The 17342-nt window shown below is 43.3% G+C and overlaps 1 protein-coding gene across 2 annotated transcripts in view; it reads right to left on the bottom strand.

The window, feature by feature from the left end:
• The window catches only part of myh11a (myosin, heavy chain 11a, smooth muscle), a 32847-nt gene that overhangs the window by 1852 nt on the left and 13653 nt on the right, over positions 1 to 17342 (bottom strand). For both annotated transcript variants that reach the window (XM_053419538.1, XM_053419539.1), the window contains exons 5-40: positions 17119 to 17218; positions 13447 to 13539; positions 13253 to 13316; positions 12610 to 12705; positions 12197 to 12340; positions 12006 to 12101; positions 11303 to 11421; positions 11028 to 11180; positions 10716 to 10889; positions 10425 to 10598; positions 10150 to 10264; positions 9421 to 9614; positions 8771 to 8892; positions 8615 to 8684; positions 8346 to 8506; positions 7459 to 7567; positions 7175 to 7306; positions 6795 to 7001; positions 6525 to 6662; positions 6288 to 6411; positions 6020 to 6191; positions 5654 to 5866; positions 5337 to 5481; positions 4991 to 5197; positions 4794 to 4898; positions 4329 to 4481; positions 3940 to 4188; positions 3400 to 3612; positions 3054 to 3266; positions 2773 to 2934; positions 1724 to 1852; positions 1547 to 1635; positions 1325 to 1448; positions 1011 to 1219; positions 393 to 501; positions 113 to 285 (exon numbers count right to left, since the gene is read on the bottom strand). In XM_053419538.1, coding sequence (XP_053275513.1) covers positions 113 to 285; positions 393 to 501; positions 1011 to 1219; positions 1325 to 1448; positions 1547 to 1635; positions 1724 to 1852; positions 2773 to 2934; positions 3054 to 3266; positions 3400 to 3612; positions 3940 to 4188; positions 4329 to 4481; positions 4794 to 4898; positions 4991 to 5197; positions 5337 to 5481; positions 5654 to 5866; positions 6020 to 6191; positions 6288 to 6411; positions 6525 to 6662; positions 6795 to 7001; positions 7175 to 7306; positions 7459 to 7567; positions 8346 to 8506; positions 8615 to 8684; positions 8771 to 8892; positions 9421 to 9614; positions 10150 to 10264; positions 10425 to 10598; positions 10716 to 10889; positions 11028 to 11180; positions 11303 to 11421; positions 12006 to 12101; positions 12197 to 12340; positions 12610 to 12705; positions 13253 to 13316; positions 13447 to 13539; positions 17119 to 17218 — 5250 coding nt within the window. The remainder of the gene's footprint in view (positions 1 to 112; positions 286 to 392; positions 502 to 1010; positions 1220 to 1324; positions 1449 to 1546; positions 1636 to 1723; positions 1853 to 2772; positions 2935 to 3053; positions 3267 to 3399; positions 3613 to 3939; positions 4189 to 4328; positions 4482 to 4793; positions 4899 to 4990; positions 5198 to 5336; positions 5482 to 5653; positions 5867 to 6019; positions 6192 to 6287; positions 6412 to 6524; positions 6663 to 6794; positions 7002 to 7174; positions 7307 to 7458; positions 7568 to 8345; positions 8507 to 8614; positions 8685 to 8770; positions 8893 to 9420; positions 9615 to 10149; positions 10265 to 10424; positions 10599 to 10715; positions 10890 to 11027; positions 11181 to 11302; positions 11422 to 12005; positions 12102 to 12196; positions 12341 to 12609; positions 12706 to 13252; positions 13317 to 13446; positions 13540 to 17118; positions 17219 to 17342) is intronic.

Genomic DNA, 17342 nt, shown 5'->3' with positions numbered 1-17342 from the left:
TTGCTATTAAAAAGACAGGAACATAAAACACAGTTGCCCCAAGAATAAAGACAAGTAGAGATTTACCGACCGACAGGTAAACAGACAGAGATTCCTTGGCCTTTAGTCCTACCTGAGTTTGCTCTTGAGAGAGTTGACCTCGCGGCTCATGGCGTCATTTGCCTCGGTGGCTTCATCCAGCTCCCGCTGCAGCTTCCTGCGGGCGGCCGTAGCGCGCTGAGACTCCTCCTCCGACTCCTCTAGCTGCCTCTTCAGCTGCTTCATGCGGGTATTTGACTTCTCAGCCTAGTGAGCAAACAGGTTTAATATTCAGGCTTACTACTGCCTCACGGGTCACTTCACCAAACCATACATATGCACATGTGTACATTGAGTGTGTGAAGCGATGGTACCTGGTCTTTGTACTGCTCTGCCTGCTTTCTTTCGTCTTCCACCTGCATTATCAGGTCCTTCAGCTTCTTGTCCTTCTGACGTATACCCTTGGCTGAGGCCTGCTTCTCCCTGAGAGATCCAAGAGTTCACAGTGTTTAGGGAATGAAAATAAAGGTTTAAAAAAAATTATGAGAAATTAAACCAAATAAACATTAAAAGAGTGCAACTGCAATGTTTTTGTCAAATACAGTATAGTATAAAAGACAATAAGTCGCATTGGAGGCATTTAGGAACAGATGATCTGTAACCTAATTTTTTGTTTTACGTTAAGATAGATTTAAGTTTAAGGACTTAGCGCCACCTACCCACGAAATCCACATACTTCATTTACCTCTTCCAAGGACGTTATGTTTTCACCCCTAACCATTTGTTGGTCAGTTGCTTTGCATGTCAGCTTGTGAGTTAGCAAGATTGGGCAAAAACTGCAGGACAGATTACTACAAAACATGGTGGAAGGATGCGATATGGGTCAGGAGAGAACCAATAAAATGTTGGTGTGGATCCAGATCAGGGATCCATGACTAATTCTTATCATTATTTATTCAACATAATTATTTTTGTGTTTCCTTGTCTCCAACCTGTTCTCCTGCTCCAGCTGCTCCTCCAGCTGTGCCACTTTGGCCTCCAAGGAAGAGATGGAGGACTTGAACTTGGACTTGACCTGGTTCTCCATCTCCTGGAGCTTGGTCTTCAGCTCCTTGTTCTGGCGCTCCATTTGCTGCCGAGCGCTCTCGTTCTTCTGGGAGGCACTGCGCTCCGTCTGCAGCTCGTTGGTCAGCTGCTCCGCCTGTGGAGGGAATATACGCTGTTAACATGATACAGGGGATATGGATGAGGTGTATAGACTTAATGAGCCTTGTAAGGACTCATGGAGCTGCAGCGATCGGGGCACCTGCTGCATGCTCTTCCTCAGCCTGTCGTTGATGATCTCCATGTTGCTCTGCTCCTCCTCCAGCTCCTCCTCCAGCTGGGAGATCTTCGCTTCCAGACGACGCTTCTCATCTGACAAGGCTGACCTGAACACGGGAGCCACAGTGGAAACCAAAGATAATCACATTTTCTTTTCTAGTTTCACTTTACACACTCTTACACACAGAATGAACTCTCCACCCACTTTCCAGAGGAGTTGCTGGCCAGCTCGTCGGCCAGCTCGTCTCTTTCGGCTTCTGCCTGCTTCCTCGCCCTCTCTGCCGCAGCCATTTCCTAGAAACAGATACATTACAAGGTTATTATTTCACATACAAATCTGCCCACAAACAAGTTTCTGTCTTGTTAGGAAACATTGAGTTACCTCCTGCAGCTGCATGAGTTCGGCCTCAAGACCCTTGGCCTTCTTCTCGCTCTCCTTTGCGGTGGTCAGCACCTCCTCCCTGGCAGCATGGGCATCGTCCAGCTCCCTCTGGAAGTCCTTCGTCTGGCCCTGGAGGGAGGAAGAGGAGCAGGAATAGAGACAGAAAGAAACAAGGAGAGTAGAGACAATAACAATCAGACTGTGATATATTTACATTTGTTTAATCTAATGGTTGATGCCGCCACGTATCGTGTTCAGATAGCTCATCATTTTCTGCACTGCCTATCGATCAGCCTTCCATGGCAACACCATAGCATTTGAACATGCACTTAGTTAGAAGTTGGTACTGTCATCATTTGAAGCACAAACCTCCACCACGGTACAAACTTAAAATAACCAAATGATTGACACAAATATACAGTAGAAGATTTCACGCTGGTTAATAATGTGGGGTGCTAGTCAGAGTCAAGTCTGACAAATAATAAGGAAAATAAAAAGCAAACATCTTCGTCAAACCAAAAACAATGAGCAAATAACCAGACATTAAATATTTTCAGAAGAAAAACCAGCATTGCGAAGGTAACAGATCTCCAATCAGCTTTAAAAAGTGTATACCCCAATAACCAGCAACAACCAAGGAATATGAAGTGTATGTGCATGTGTGTGTGTGTGTGTGCGTGTTGCTCCTGAGTGAAGGTTGTAGTTTTAAACTCTACAATGACAAACACTTGATAAACATCAAAACGTTTTACAAATCTGAGGCAGAATATGTGCTTACACAATGCACAAGCAATATATTTCTATATTGGACTTTTGTTGTATATTGATTATATTGCGATAATTATTGGTAATGTTTTATCACCCAGCCTTAGTCCTCTCACTTATTTGTGTAAAGAAACAAATGTACAAGCTTAGAAATAGGAGGAAAAGATGAACAACTATGTGCATCCAAAAAATACAAAATAGTAAATTGTATGAAACCTAAAATAAGACTGTACAGACTTTATATCAAACCTGCTGCTGGATTTATTCCAACCCCTCAGTCTCACCTGAAGCTTGCGGAGCTGCTTGATGGCCTCGTCCCGTCCCTTATTGGATGTCTCGATCTGTCCCTCCAGGTCTTTCATGTCTGTCTCCAGCTTCTTCTTGGCGGCTGCCGCAAGGGCCCTCTGTTTACGTTCATCCTCCAGCTCCGTCTCCAGCTCACGAACCTGCGATCGATCATTATTTATCATCGCTTACTTCTGATGCAGCTGGTGCAATGTTCTCTAAGGGTGGATCATATTGCATTCTCCAGGTAGGAACATAATGCATTTGAATGCGTTTTTACCTGCTTGACAAGCTGCCTCTTCTTCTCCTCTCCCATCTCATCACGTCCCTGGAGGTCTCTCTCGAACTGGGCCTTCAGCGCCTGCATGTTGACCTCCAGACGCAGCTTGGCGTCCTCTGCCGCCTGCAGCTCGTCCTCCAGCTCCTCCAGCTGAGTCTTCATCTCCTCCACCTGGGCGTCCAGGCTTCGTTTGGACTTCTCCAGCTCGTGGACCTGCCATTGAATACATTTTCAAATCGACTGCAACGCTCTGGCTTGTTTATAATAAACAAGTTATACCAGTGAAACCACTGGATCTACTGACGAATCCAGTGCTGACAGCCTGAAGCGTGACTCGCTCACTTACACTTTTTCCCACATCATCCTTGGAGCTGATCAGGTCCTCCATCTCCGCCTTCAGGACCTTGTTGGCTCTCTCCATCTCCTCCCTGGAGTCCTGGGCCTCATCCAGAGCTCTGGCCAGGGAGAGAGCTTTGGTCTCCTTCTCTCTGGCCTCAGCTTCAGCCCGGTCTCTCTCATCTGCATATTTACTGGAGATCATCTTCTCCTCAGCCAGCATCTGGAGGACAGATAACCATAGATAAGTGGATATATGTAGCTGTTAAAGAGATTCAATCCACACTATGGTAATATACCTATACTTTTTTTTTAAGTTCTAACCTTACATTTGTGAAATCTGTGAAAAATGACAAAATCCTTTCCACAAACATTTGTTTCCCATTTTCCTGAAAATGCACCAGCATATTATTGTATTATGTGGCAATCAGAAGTACTTGTAAAAACTTTTATGGTGGTTGTACTTTAGGTTATATTATCAAATTTGTCATCTGTTATTAATTACTTCTCCCGTAATAATCCAGTATCTCAGTTTTCTGGTTTATCTGACCTGGTCGAACTTCTTCTGCTTCTTCTCCAGGTTGGACACGTTCTGCCTCTGGTTGTCCAGGTCCATCAGTGTGTCCTCCAGCTCCTGCTGCAGACGGTTTTTGGTCTTCTCCAGCTTGTCGAACGCTGAGGCCTTCTCCTCAAACTGGGTGTTGGCCGCCTCCAAGTCTCTCTGCAGACGTTTCTTGCCCTCCTCAAGCAGCTCAACGTTTCCTGTCATTTCCTCAAGCTTCTTCTTTGAATCGGACAGCTGTGGGCAGAATAAGACTGTGTTAAGTCACTGATAATAAAAGAGGAATCTTGCGTTAGCGTTTTCAAGTTCCTTAGCTGTGAATTGTCTTTTGAATGGTTAAGTGTGGTTAAGTAATGACCCTAGGTGTGCGCTCTGACCTGCATGTTGAGGGTCGACACGTGTCGATCCACGTTTCTCTTGGCCTCCATCTCCTCCTCAAGCTGCTCCTGCAAACTGTTCTTGTCGTCTTCCACTTGCCGAAGCTTTGTGGAGAGCTGCAGCTTCTGGCGTGTCTCCTCGGCCAGCAGCTCCTGCAGCGACAGGCCAGATCAGAGGTCAATGCTTTCAGTTCAACATGTTGTCAAAAAGGTATTGTTACCTCTGTCAAGGAGGTTATTTTTTCCTCCCTTTCCCTTGGTTTTCAAAGCAAAATTACGCAAAAAAAAAAACTGAACCGATTTTTCCCAAATCTTGGTGGAAGGATGCATTATGGGTCAGGGAGGAACCCATTATACTTGTATGCATGTTACTGAGTGTTTAAGTAGCACAGGAAATATATATATATATCATAAACCGAATAGATAATACAATATAGCTGTATATTCTGCTTGAAGTCTAGTTACCTGTGAGTCTTGGAGTTGGGCGGAGAAGCTGGAAACATCTTTGCTCAGTTTGATGTTCTTGCCTTCTGCTTCATTCAGTAGGTTTGTCACACTCTCCAGTTCAACCTGCATGAAGATGAAGATACAGTTCCTGAGACATTGATACAAAAGGTTACATTTTCTTTCTCTGTACATTTGTGATGTAACTAATTACTCACAATGGTCTTGGAGCAGCGCTCTCCCAGCTCAGCCTTCTGCTTCTCACTGTCGTTGAAGCGTGACTGCAGATCCGTCACCTGACCCTCCAACTTCTTCCTCTTGTGCTCCCCGTCTTGTTTGGCCTGGGCCAGTGAGCGCACCTCCATCGTTAACTCGGACGTCTCCTTCTCCAAAGCTTGTTTGGCCTTCTCCAGGGTTGACTTCACCTGAGAGAGAGAAGAAAAATCAATATCGTTGAGATTAGAAAGAAAACTGCAGTTTTTCCTTATAGAATCTTTATCAAGTGAAATAAACAAGCTCATTGGCTCCTAAGTTATCAGACTGTGTGAGATAATGCAGGCCTACCCTCTTGGACTGCTCCAGCTGCTCCGTGAGCTCCTCCACAGCCTGGGTGTGTTTCTGTCTCATCTCATGGACCTGGGCCTCATGGGTTCGGTTCTCGTCCTCGATGGCTCTCTTCAGCAGCGTCACATCCTGTTCACGTTTGGCTCTGCACAACAGATGGATCGATAATGAAAATGTTTATTTGACAAATATGAACTCATGGCCCTTGCCTACATGTTATATTTGGATTTAACGGTCATTGTATGTTACTTGATACAACCAAGAACATAAGTGAAATGCATGAAATGAAATGGATATTTGAGTTTTGTATGATTAACCTTAGTTCTTGCTGAGTGGCGGTGGTGTCCAAGGTGTCCTCCAGCTCTGACTTGAGGGCCTCCAGCTCTTCCCCGAGGTCTCGTTTGATCTTCTCTGCCTTGTTCCTGGCCGCCCGTTCAGAGTCGAGGTCCTCCTGCAGGTCGGAGATGTGTCCCTCCAGCTCTCTGATCTTCTTCAGCGCGTTGTTCTTCTGGGCTGTCTCATCTTCTAACCTGAGAAGGAAAATAAGTGCAGAAGAAGAAACCAGTGAATATAATAGAAGTTTACAGTTGCTGTGGGATACAGGAGAAGCTTTTTAGAATCCAGTGTATCGGTGATTCATTTAAATTAATGCGTGCTATGTTTGTGACGTCTCAGGACTTTACCTGGCCAAGGCATTCTGTAACTCCTCCTCCTTCTTGGCGAGCTGAGCTTTGAGGTCGGCGATCTGAGACTGCAGGTCAGCTACCTGCTCTTGTAGGTCATTCGACTCGGCCTCCAACTTCCTCTTAGCCTTGTCCAGCTCCTGGCGACCCTTCTCTTCCTTCTTCAAGCGGACTATGGGGGAGGGTTACAATTAGCATAAATCTACATTTTGTAGAACAAGCACAGTTCCAGTAGTCACTTAAGTCATGGTTTATAAAGGATGATTACCTTCTAATTCAGAGATCATGGACTCGTGTTTGTTTTTGAGCTTGGTGAGGTTCTTTGACTTCTCCTCCTCTTCAGCCAGATTGGAGCTGAAGTCTGCGAGTCTCTCCTCCATCACCTTCCGCTCCTACAAAACATCATTGATTTGTTTAACTTGCATTTTTTAACATAGGAACTCTGTTGGTAAGTTATTGACCAATATCCAGGCCTCTTGGATAAATACTGTTTTACAATTCTTACCTTCACCAACTTGTTGTTCTGGTCCTCCATCACCAGAATATCGTCATCCAGCTTTTTGATCTTTCCCTCATAGGTTACCTTCTCCAGCTGCAGCTTTTGACGTGCGTCCTCCTCCTCTTCCAGATGTTCCTCCAATTCCTGCATGAAAGAGTCTCACACTCACTCACTGCATTGTGCACAGCTAAACATGGAAATAAAATGAATAGCTTCTTAATAACACGAGCAAAAAAGCAAAAGTAAATGCAGAACGAAAAGTAACGATATGCAGACCTGCATCTGCTGTTGCATTTTCTTCTTGTCCACGAGCAGCGCCTGAGCACGTTCTTCCTCTTCGTCCAACCTCGCCTCCATCTCATGAAGGATCTCTTCCAACTCCTGCTTCTTAGCCCCCAGGCGAACCCTCATCTCCTCAGCCTCAGCATACAGCTCCGTCTCTGCCTGGAGCTGCTCCTGCAGTGCATTCCTCTCCTCCAACACCTGGAGCACACAGACAGGTGGAGATGTGCTACAGCTTCATTATCAGCAGATTCAACTCACAGTGCTTAATTCTAATGCTTGTATTTAATAACCTCATGTATTGTTACTTTGAAACAGCTCTAGATGGCTGTGACCTTCAGTTAAAGCTAAAATGTGTCAGCGTCATCCTTTACCGATGTGTGTTTCAGGGAGATCTCCTTGAGCTCAGATTCAAACTTTATGGCAACTTCTTTGGCTTTCACCAACTCATCGTCCTTCAGACTCATCTCCTCCTCCTGTCGGGTCACTTGCAGCAAAGGCTTGACCTGGGGATTTGAAAACATATTTTTAAAATGAGGTCAAGCCTTCAAGTCTTTAATTTAATTTAACTTTTTATTCAACAAAGAAAAGTTAGAAGAGAGACTAAAATACCAGGATGTACTGTGATATTGTTAGACTACATGAATAAGAAGCTGACCTTTGTGAAGAGCCTCCACCACTGCCAGTTCCTCAGTTTAAGGTAGGCAGCACAGTTCCTCTGAATGACTTTCATGGCTGTGAGCTGCTGTTGCCTCTTTGCAAATGCCCTTTAAAAATACAGCAATATAAATAATTTAATGTAAAGTTGTGATTTATAGTGACAGAAACAGCAAGAACAAAGAAGTATGAAACCCTTTCCTTGTGGTCAAATAAAGAATGAGCCAAAATACAGTTTGAAAGATAACATTGACTGAACGTGTGAGCAGTGACATGCATCACAGACAGTGCAATTCATAATAGAGTGTAGTACAGTGGCGGCTGGTCAATACTGCCCCTCCAACATCCTTAGAAAAAAAAGCCTTTATAAAAATGATAAACATTATTGAATTATATAATGATAGTTTACTCGTACAATGCTGTACAATTGTATTCTGTTAATTTCTGTCTAAATACACAATACCTCCGGCTGCAAGGCACCAGCCAAAAGGATGTGAATGTGGGTCCAGGAGGTTTTGGCAACCGAAGGACCTGGGACCTGCTCTTTAATTGGTAGCTGCAGACTTTCCTCGTGGCACAGCCCTCTGTTCTCCTGACACTCCCACTTTTATTCAAAGCCAAGAGGTATTGATTTATATTCAATTTATATATTTTTTTATGTGATTGGTCGACCCTGGACGCCGTCTCAGGTCCGTCTGATGTCACTGAGTTAGGTCCCCTGCGAGCTGACCGGCTTCAGGGGAACTGCAGAGTTGTATTTATATGAGTCTGGCTTCAGTTTGTTTACCCTGAGCCCAAAACTCTAAAAACTCTACGCCCTCCCCCCGATGAATCTTATCACAAGCCGCCACTGGTGTAGTATGTGTGAGGAGGCTTGCATGTTCATACCTTCTGGCCAGGAAGCCTAGAGCCTGGGCCTGGAAGGCGATGATGATCACAGTGATCTTCAGATCTCTCTCCTCTTCCAGCTGGGCCAACACTCCTGTGCGGAAGAAGATCTTACTCTGTCCAATCCTGTACAGGTTGGGGTCCAAGTCCACATGCTTGATCTACAAAGGAGATTGGTGAGAAAGATGAAGCTCACAAAGTAAGTAGGTACGACTTTATACGTGGACTGACTGTGATTAACAAATGTTGGGACTTTGAACTACATTTACCATGAGGCAGCAGGCTTGTTTACCATCCATGAAACCTTTGGGAATAGAGCCAGCAGCCAAGATCTCATAACTGCGAGGAAACATAAATATATCAAACTTAATATGGTGAGAAAATGTACATGATTCGAAAACATGAGGCAAGTAGATCCGACTCACCGCTGGCGGAACTCCTGGAATAGGATTCGGTTGGGAAACCCTTGTCGGCAGATCCTGATTCCCTCCAACACACCGTTACACCTCAGCTGCTCCAGGACCAGATTAGCATCCAGCTTCCCTGCCTGAGAAGAACAGTTTTTTATTACACAAGATTTTATGAAGGATATAGACATTACTGCCTCAAAACAGGGCATTGCAGTGTGGTGGTTAGCAAGATAGCGAGTTTGCATATTCTCCCTGTGACTGTGTGGGTTTTCTCCGGGTACCACGGCTGCCTCATTTCCACAGACATGCAGATTGTGGTAAGGTTGATAGGAGACTCTAAATTCACAATGTGAATGATAGTGAATGGTTATTGCTCTGTACGTTGGCCCTGCGATACACTGGCGAGCTGTCAAGAGTTTATCCCACCTCTCCAAATGACCCTCACAGGACAAGTGATATAGCGGTATAGGGGTATTGGTAATACATGGATGGATGCCTTCAAATGCCCATGTGTGGATATTGTGTTGCTTTTCGTATTAATAAATAAATCAACATGTTTGAATGTGCCATGAGGCAACAGATACAAGTACTGGGTTGGGTCTAAACATAATTTTTTTTCAGAAAATGCTCATCTTCAGGTTCAAACCACCAGTCGTTTTTCTTACCCTCTTCTCGTGGTTGGGGATGATGCATCTGACAAAGTTGGGCTGGGTGTTGTGCAGCGTGGTCATGAGTTTGGCCAGAGACTCCTTGTACAGCTGTCCCACCGTGCGGAACATCCCCTTCTTGGTCTTGGAGGAGCTCGGCATGGAGCTGTCCGTCATCTTGGCTATCGTGTCGAGGCCGACCACCCTGTCCGCTGCAACGTGCAAGACGTGTTCATTCAATGCAACATGGTAGAAAATGTTCTGGAGTGAATGTGTTTTTGGTTCCTGTTGTAATTTTCATTTTCCTGTGAATAAAATAATATTTGAAATCTTAATGTGATGGCACCGTACAAACTGGTGCGGCCCTGTATGTCTCACTTGAAGTCCAGTTATCTGTGTCCACAGGTCAGATTTGTGTGAGGGCCATGGCGGCATGAATTGCTGTCAACCACAGTGTTATTTGTGATTTCAGATCCAACAGTTAGAGCCTTTAAGTCCAAAATGAGATGTATGCAAATTTGATTTGAACGCCATCTGCTATGATTATTGGTGAAAGCTATGTATTCCTTGCTCAAATAGTATTGTAGGGTTTGTTCAGATTTAGTTCGGATCCAATATTCAGCTTTATTAGTATCACTACAATCATTAATTCAACATGTTAACATGTCTACTGTACAATTCAACATAAATATAACCAGTTGTGGGTGAGTTGTGTCTGACTCAAACCAGTAAAGTCAGATATCTCACCATCTTTCCAGAGATCTTGCACAAACTGGCTGGAGGAGTTGTTGAGCAGCGCTGTGACGTTGTCATTGAGAGGATCCATATTCTTTGTCAACCAGGCGTAGGCGTTATAGTCCACCTACAAACAACATCAGTGTTACTTTGGTTTTACAGATTTTTTTTCACAATATATCAGCAATTTATACTTAAATTATAGCTAAAGATAAAACAATACTAGTTTTCTATACTCAGCGGGGCAACAAATCCGGATCATATTAGAAATGTCCATTCATACTTACCCTCCCAGCATAGTGGAAGATAGAAAACTCTGTCTTGTCCTTGAGTTGTTTGGTTTTGGCAAATTTAATATGGTTTCCTTGTGTGTTCAAGAGCTTCTCCACAAAGGAGATATCTGTGGCTTTGGGGAACCAGCACTCCTCATCCAGTAGGGCCAGGATACCAGGAGGGTTGTTCTACAGAGATTATGTACAGTGGTTACAAAGTTCGACCGGCCTTTTTTATTATAACAAAATAAATCATGAAATATCTCCAGGTGTCTGCGGATCTCGTTTGGTTTAAGTGTCACTCACTGGTCTCTCGATGAGCTCGATGCAGGGCTGCAGGTCGAGACCAAAGTCGATGAAGCTCCACTCGATGCCCTCCCTCTGATACTCCTCCTGCTCCAGGACGAACATGGTGTGGTTGAAGAGCTGCTGCAGCTTCTCATTTGTGTAGTTGATACACAGTTGCTCAAAGGAGTTATCCTGCAACAACCAAACCACAGAGCTAAAGACACTCATCCCGCATGAATATATTCTGTATATTTTAGTATTCATTTTGTCAAATTTCAAGAACACGTAGAAGCCAGATTTCTGGCTGATCAGTGATCATTGTGTCTATACCTCAAAGATCTCAAAGCCGGCAATGTCGAGGATTCCCAGAAATGAGGCTCCCTGGCGTTTGGTCTTGTCCAGGGCTTTGTTGACCCGCGACAGGATCCAGCGAAACAGTCGCTCAAACACAGCCTTCGCCAGAGCTTCGATAGCAAAGTCAGCCTGACAAATACACACGGACAGGAAACGTCTGATTGATGAGAGACAGGCTTCGAAAGTATTCAATAGAGGCAGAATAGGCTTCTTTGTTCTTATGGTTTCACACAGTGCACCAGGTTTGGTACCTGCTCTTTGGTCTGGGCCTTCTGCACCACCTCTCTCCCCACTTTGATGCGCGGGGTGAGAATGGCACGGGTGAAGTCGGTCACGTTGATGCTCTGAAGATGACACACTTTCTGAGCCGCTGCACAGATGAGAGGAAAGGAGTCGGTGAACACATAGCTGTAAATATTGCTGTTGTCTCTCTGTCATTTCTGACTGTGAAGACCAACTGATGTTTTCACCCTGTCTTGAGTTTACAGATGTGCCTGATGACAACGATTGTGTGTTTGTTGGTGCAGACAAGAGAGATAGAGCGAGAGCAAGAGGGCGAGTTAAGTCAGGAGGAGCTGAATGAAGAGTAAATGTGCGCAGCTGTGAAGAAAGATTTTTATTACATTAAGAAAGGAATGAATCATTAAGTGGTTATATATATCAGTGTTACATATTTATATGTTGTTTGCTAGTTGGATATTGTATATTGGGTCTGCGTTTACTCAGTGAAAAGATGTGGCCACCTCCATTTGTTAGTTTTGGTTGGATTTCAGGACACATAGGTACGTTTAGACCTGAGCTTTGTGCGGACCACTCGTGATCAGATCTTAATACCAGGTCTATACTATGTCTTTATTTAGAAGTATATTTTATATCGTAGTCAGTAACATTAACACGTGGCTAATGCCCACATGTTCATAGACTTTCTAATAGTTTGAAATAAAGGTGTCTAACCAGTGTTGTCTGGCATAGTGGCCTGCTCCTGGTTCCTCTCTTTCTTGAACTCGATGTTTCCCAGCTGCATCACGGTGGAGCAAACCTTGAGGATGTCTGAAACAAACAAGCGTGAAAGCTCAGAGAAACCGCTGACTCCATTCCATCCTATTCTGTCCAAGCAGAGAGAAGATCAGAATTATCACTGGTACCGATTCTCTCCTCATCAGTGAAGCCCATGATCTTCATGGCCTCCATGGTCTCCTCGTACAGCTCATCGTCTTGCTGGCCAGAGACCTGGACATGGCCCGCACTCAGGAAGCGGTAATTACCGAAGGGCTCCAGAAGCAGTTCCTCTGATAATAAAACACATAGAGTTATATCGTTGGTCATTTAATGTATCTACAGTGTTCTCTGAATGAGTGAAGATTGGAGTTTTTGTAGATTTGAATCATGTTTTCTCAGCCTTAACTTTCTTACTATAATTTGAAATACTTACTGGCTCAACTAAAATATTTATAACATTTCATTTCAGAATCAGGTTTTTATGTTGGCTGTGATGATGTGCAATGTATGGTCAATCAGCCTGCAGTTGTTAATGGAAGTGCTGCAGCTTGTGACTCACCACGATGTTTTTGGGCCCCAGCAATCATGTAGTAGAAGATGTGAAAAGCTCTCTCTGTCTTTGCCTGTCTGATACAGCGAGACTTCTCCAGCAGGTCTGAGAGCAGGCAGCTGTTAAAGAATATACAATTCTGTGTTCATGATATAAAAACCTTGCCTCCCTTAGTGTCATTTGTACTGGGTGAATAAGACACAAAAGAAACAAAAAAGGGACACTATGCAAAGATATTGACCAGATTAGAACGCACTCTAAAATGCATTGAACGACATATCTTAGCTTATACCCTCTATACTGGAAACTATTTATAAGGGCCTGGAATAGTTGAGCAATACCAATTAAACAATTAAGGTCAAATTCATAAAAACTGTGAAAAAGAAAATATTCAGAAACAATGAATATAAGATGGCAGATTAGCAGTGGTACTCAATCATAAAAGATGGCATCTCCATTTTTTAAAACTTTTAATAATAACTTATAATCGACATCAGTAAAAACGGACACTAAAAACGATTTTGAATGAAATTATATCATTCCACCGTTTCTTAATGGAAAGCAAGAAAATCTCATAGAAAAGTGATTTTAGATCCCATTTCATTTTCAAAAACAGAGACCAATGCTTTTTTAAGAGAGAGAAAAAGGATACAGGTCTCAACATTGGCTCCAACAATGTAGCCGGTCACATCAAAATTGATGCGGATGAATTTTCCCTGTTGGGGGTGATGAGGAAAGAAGACATAAAAGGTTGAGGAGATGGAATGAACAACAAATGCACAAAAAACAAATGAGAAAATGAAGACTCATGCTCAATATATCCACTTCTACAAACAGCAAACTCACAAATCTGGAGGAGTTGTCATTCTTGATGGTCTTGGCATTTCCGAAGGCCTCCATGATGGGATTGGCCTGCAGGAGCTGCTTCTCCAGCTCCCCCTAGTGATGACAGCGATATACAAAAACATGGCTCTTACACACTGATGGATTTGGAGGTGGGGGCAGTGGGTGTTGTTTGGTGGGGATTGGGGGTGGGAATGGGTGAGGGTGGATTCAGCAGAATACCATTACTGGAGAGTAAAAATCAATAAACAACTTACAATATGGAGGAAGAAGTTGACTCGTCATTAATCAATAAATAGGCTGACAAGTACATCTATAGATAATGTGATTTCATAATAATTGAAATGGAGTTCTTCAACATATTATGTAATACAGATCCACTACCTAAATACTTCCCTCTTAGAGAGAAACTATTGCTGTTGATGATGTGGAAACGGAGCTGGAGTTGCACGAGGGAGGTTATGTTGGGTCAGATGAGACACCCTACTAATGTTAACTCATCTAAATCATTGGACGATCCTGCCAAAGGATTCAGTGTATCGCAAAACTAAAATTGATTCTGATTCACAACCAGCCTTGAGGAGATGCGATTTGCTTCCAGCGTGACCACAGAGCCTGTGGACCGGTGGGTGGAGCCGGGTGATGGTGGGTAAATGAGGCAGACACCCTGTCACTTTGCATCGGGCTAATCCCCCCGATCAAAGGGGCTTGTGTCAGCCCAGCAACAAGGTCAGGTGCTGGAGTCCTCTACCTTACCTACTCTCTCACTTCAAAACACTCCCTGCAGCTATCACTGTAAACGAGCTAACGCCAGGAAGAGAGGAAGAACAGCGCCACATCTTGATCGAACTGAGAGTGAACTTGGCAACGTGAGATGACAACAGTAAACAATGTCAACACATGATCTTTAAATTTAAAGAAAAGTCTATGAGGGGATTATTGTACTCTACTGCAAGACAACAAAGTCTGGACGAATTAATGATGGATAGTGGCTTTTAAATAAAATATAAAATTGCAAGGGTTGATAATTATTAAGGGGATTTCTATTAAAGGGGAATTCCTGTATTTCTCAACCTTGTTCCTGTGATCATAATTATCAAATTGGTTCCAGTAGATCATCTGCACCTGGAGCCGCAACATGGTGGCAGTGGCTTCTATGTAATCTTATGGGGCAATAGTCCAAAGAATTTTAAATAAAAGTTTTTTTTCAACAAATAAAAGTCTCAAATTGTTATTCTTTGTCTTGGCTGAGACTGTGGAAGATTACACATGACTAACTCAATAAGAAGTCTCATGAGAATTACATTGTGAGTGTAAGAGACAGAAATAGAGAAAGGAGTTTGGATTTTAATGAGAGAAACTATCATGGCCAAATCTTTTTCTGATAAGGCCAATGCCAAAGAAAGATTTGAGCACATTTAGTGGACATTTAATGATTCCACAGTTTTTTTTGACTACTGTTAATTTACACACCATTATTTATAAATAAATAGGATGTATAGATACAGGAATTCCCCTTTACACTTTATCTGGTTTTTGTTTAACTCACACAAAGAAGTGAAGGTGATTGAAGGTAATTAACTTATTCTTTTTACTGTGAAAATATGTTTTGTTGTCCGGCTGGAAATGTCTATCAATACAACATTAAGCTTATGCAGAATTTGGAAAGATACAGACCGGCTGTAGAGGTGCAGTTCAGAGTTGGCAAAGCAGAGAGGAGGGGGGTCCTTTTTATTTAAGCCACTGGAAAAAGAAAGGAGAGAGAAGAAAAAAGAGAAATAGAGCACTAAAGAAAGTAAAATGTAACAGCTGGTAGGAAGGACTGTTTTCTTTTTGGTTCTGTTTTCATAAAGAGGAGTTATGAATACAGAAGCAGCAGGAGTCAGAGCAGCGCCTGAGGAGGAGAGAGAAAGCATAAGCAAAAAAGATCAACCAGATGCTATTTCTGATCAGGCAAGGTCCCTTGGAGCAACGAGGTCCTACAGAGGACAGGGGACAGAACAACATCTCCTCAATCAGTCAGTGGTGAAGGGAAGTGTCTCTTTAATCCATGAATTCATCCGGTTAATATCCATACCAACGCTACACCAACATCACAAACCGTCAACATCTAGTCAGGAGAAATCTAGGTCCTTAACAGACTTGGTATTAACAATCTGTCCTGAGAGATCACATCAGAAGTGGACAGTGTTAAGTTCATCTGTTCACACCTGACATTAAAATACGGACTGAGTGTGTCTCCTGTGACCACTGGTTATTTGATTTCACTTCCCTGCTCTATACGCAAAAATCACGTACACAACTTTTGTTTTTGAAGACCAAATCTTGTTGGTTTTATAAGTTGAGTTTACAGATATGTCTGATGTCACTGTGTTTTCTATGTATTGTAAGTGATTAAGAGTAAAGAAATAGAGTAGGTAGGGAGTAGCGGTAGAGGAAAAAAGAGAGCGAAGCTATGATGAAAGATTCTACCAATCTAAGAAAAAGCATCAATCATTATTTGGTGTTGTTGACATTGTGGCGGTATTCCAAATCAACAGGGACACTGAGAAGTTTAAAATGACATATAAACTATAGCAGGTCCAGGACATCAGCTGAGTAAGCAGTCCTTCATATGTCCTTAAGACAGCAAAAAGGAACGTGGCCACATCCCAGGCCTACCTCATAATGTGGTCTGAGTAATCAGGTCTCTGGACGCATTGAGGATGCATTCGGAAGCTTTCAGACCTGAACTTAGCATTGAGCACTTGTTATGGGATCACTGAGGATGGATGTTAATACCAGGTCTGACTAGGCTTCTGGTCACAATCCTACACAAGTACAATTTTTAATCAGGAAGGTGTCTGAGCTCATTTCAGTCCAGTTGGAGCATTGAAAAGTAGAGTCTCACAAGATCTGTGGTTTTACAAATGCTTCTACACTGTGCAAACCACAAGGTACAGTGAATTCTACAGGACTGGACCGTCAATGGCCCACTGTCAGGGCAACTGCAAGGTGAGAGGAGGACGAGGGAAGCAGGGTAGGGGTAGGGGGGTCTGTGTTTGAGAGACAACAACAAGAGATGGGCATGCTCACACTGTGCTCGTTGATCTGTGAGAGACCCTTTCACTGCCGGGGAGGCTTCAGTTCTAATCTCCGCTGGCAGTGAAAGGGTGTTCATAAGAAGACGGATTAAGACACAAAACTCAACACGATAAACCTGTTCAAGAGTATGCAACGCTACACATCCTTCACTGAACACTTCACAGGTCTGAAAAGTGATTTTGAGTCACATCTATGATGATGATCATGCAGTCTACTTCAGTTCTGGTTGGGTAAAGATACACATGTTTCAAATGTCAGGGGGAAACACCCCTCTAGCTAACAATGTAAGGTTTGGGATCTTGACCCTCGCTGAAATGAAAATTATTACAAACAGCTACAAACAGAGACTCAGAGACATCATCTTCATGCATTTGTCTAACCTAATGAAGGAACACGCACAAACACCACACACAAAAACACACGCCAGGCATTCCCCTTTACTCACGTAGGCCAACTGTGTTCCTGATTGTTGCTATTTGGAGGAAATGGCGATATATAGGGTTAAACTGGGCAGACATGTTGAATAGTGAGGGAACTGGTTGGCATATCCTAACCTTTAATACAACACGGTCACTGAACATGGATACTTACAGCACTGCTGTCCTTTTTGCCTTTGTGTGAGGAGGCCACTACAGCCAGATACTGGATGACCTTCTTGGTGTTCTCCGTCTTTCCAGCGCCGGACTCTCCACTGGGGATGAAAAGATGCGAGGGGAGATATAGTGTGAGGGAATGAAAGAGACACCAAGAAGATAATCAGCGCTGGCAGGTTCTCTGTTCACAGTTGAATAAACCAGGTTAATTGAATGAAGATC

The sequence above is a fragment of the Pleuronectes platessa genome, chromosome 3, assembly GCF_947347685.1.
Source record: "Pleuronectes platessa chromosome 3, fPlePla1.1, whole genome shotgun sequence".
Lineage (NCBI taxonomy): Eukaryota > Metazoa > Chordata > Actinopteri > Pleuronectiformes > Pleuronectidae > Pleuronectes > Pleuronectes platessa.
This window is presented reverse-complemented; position numbering and strand designations above follow the sequence as displayed.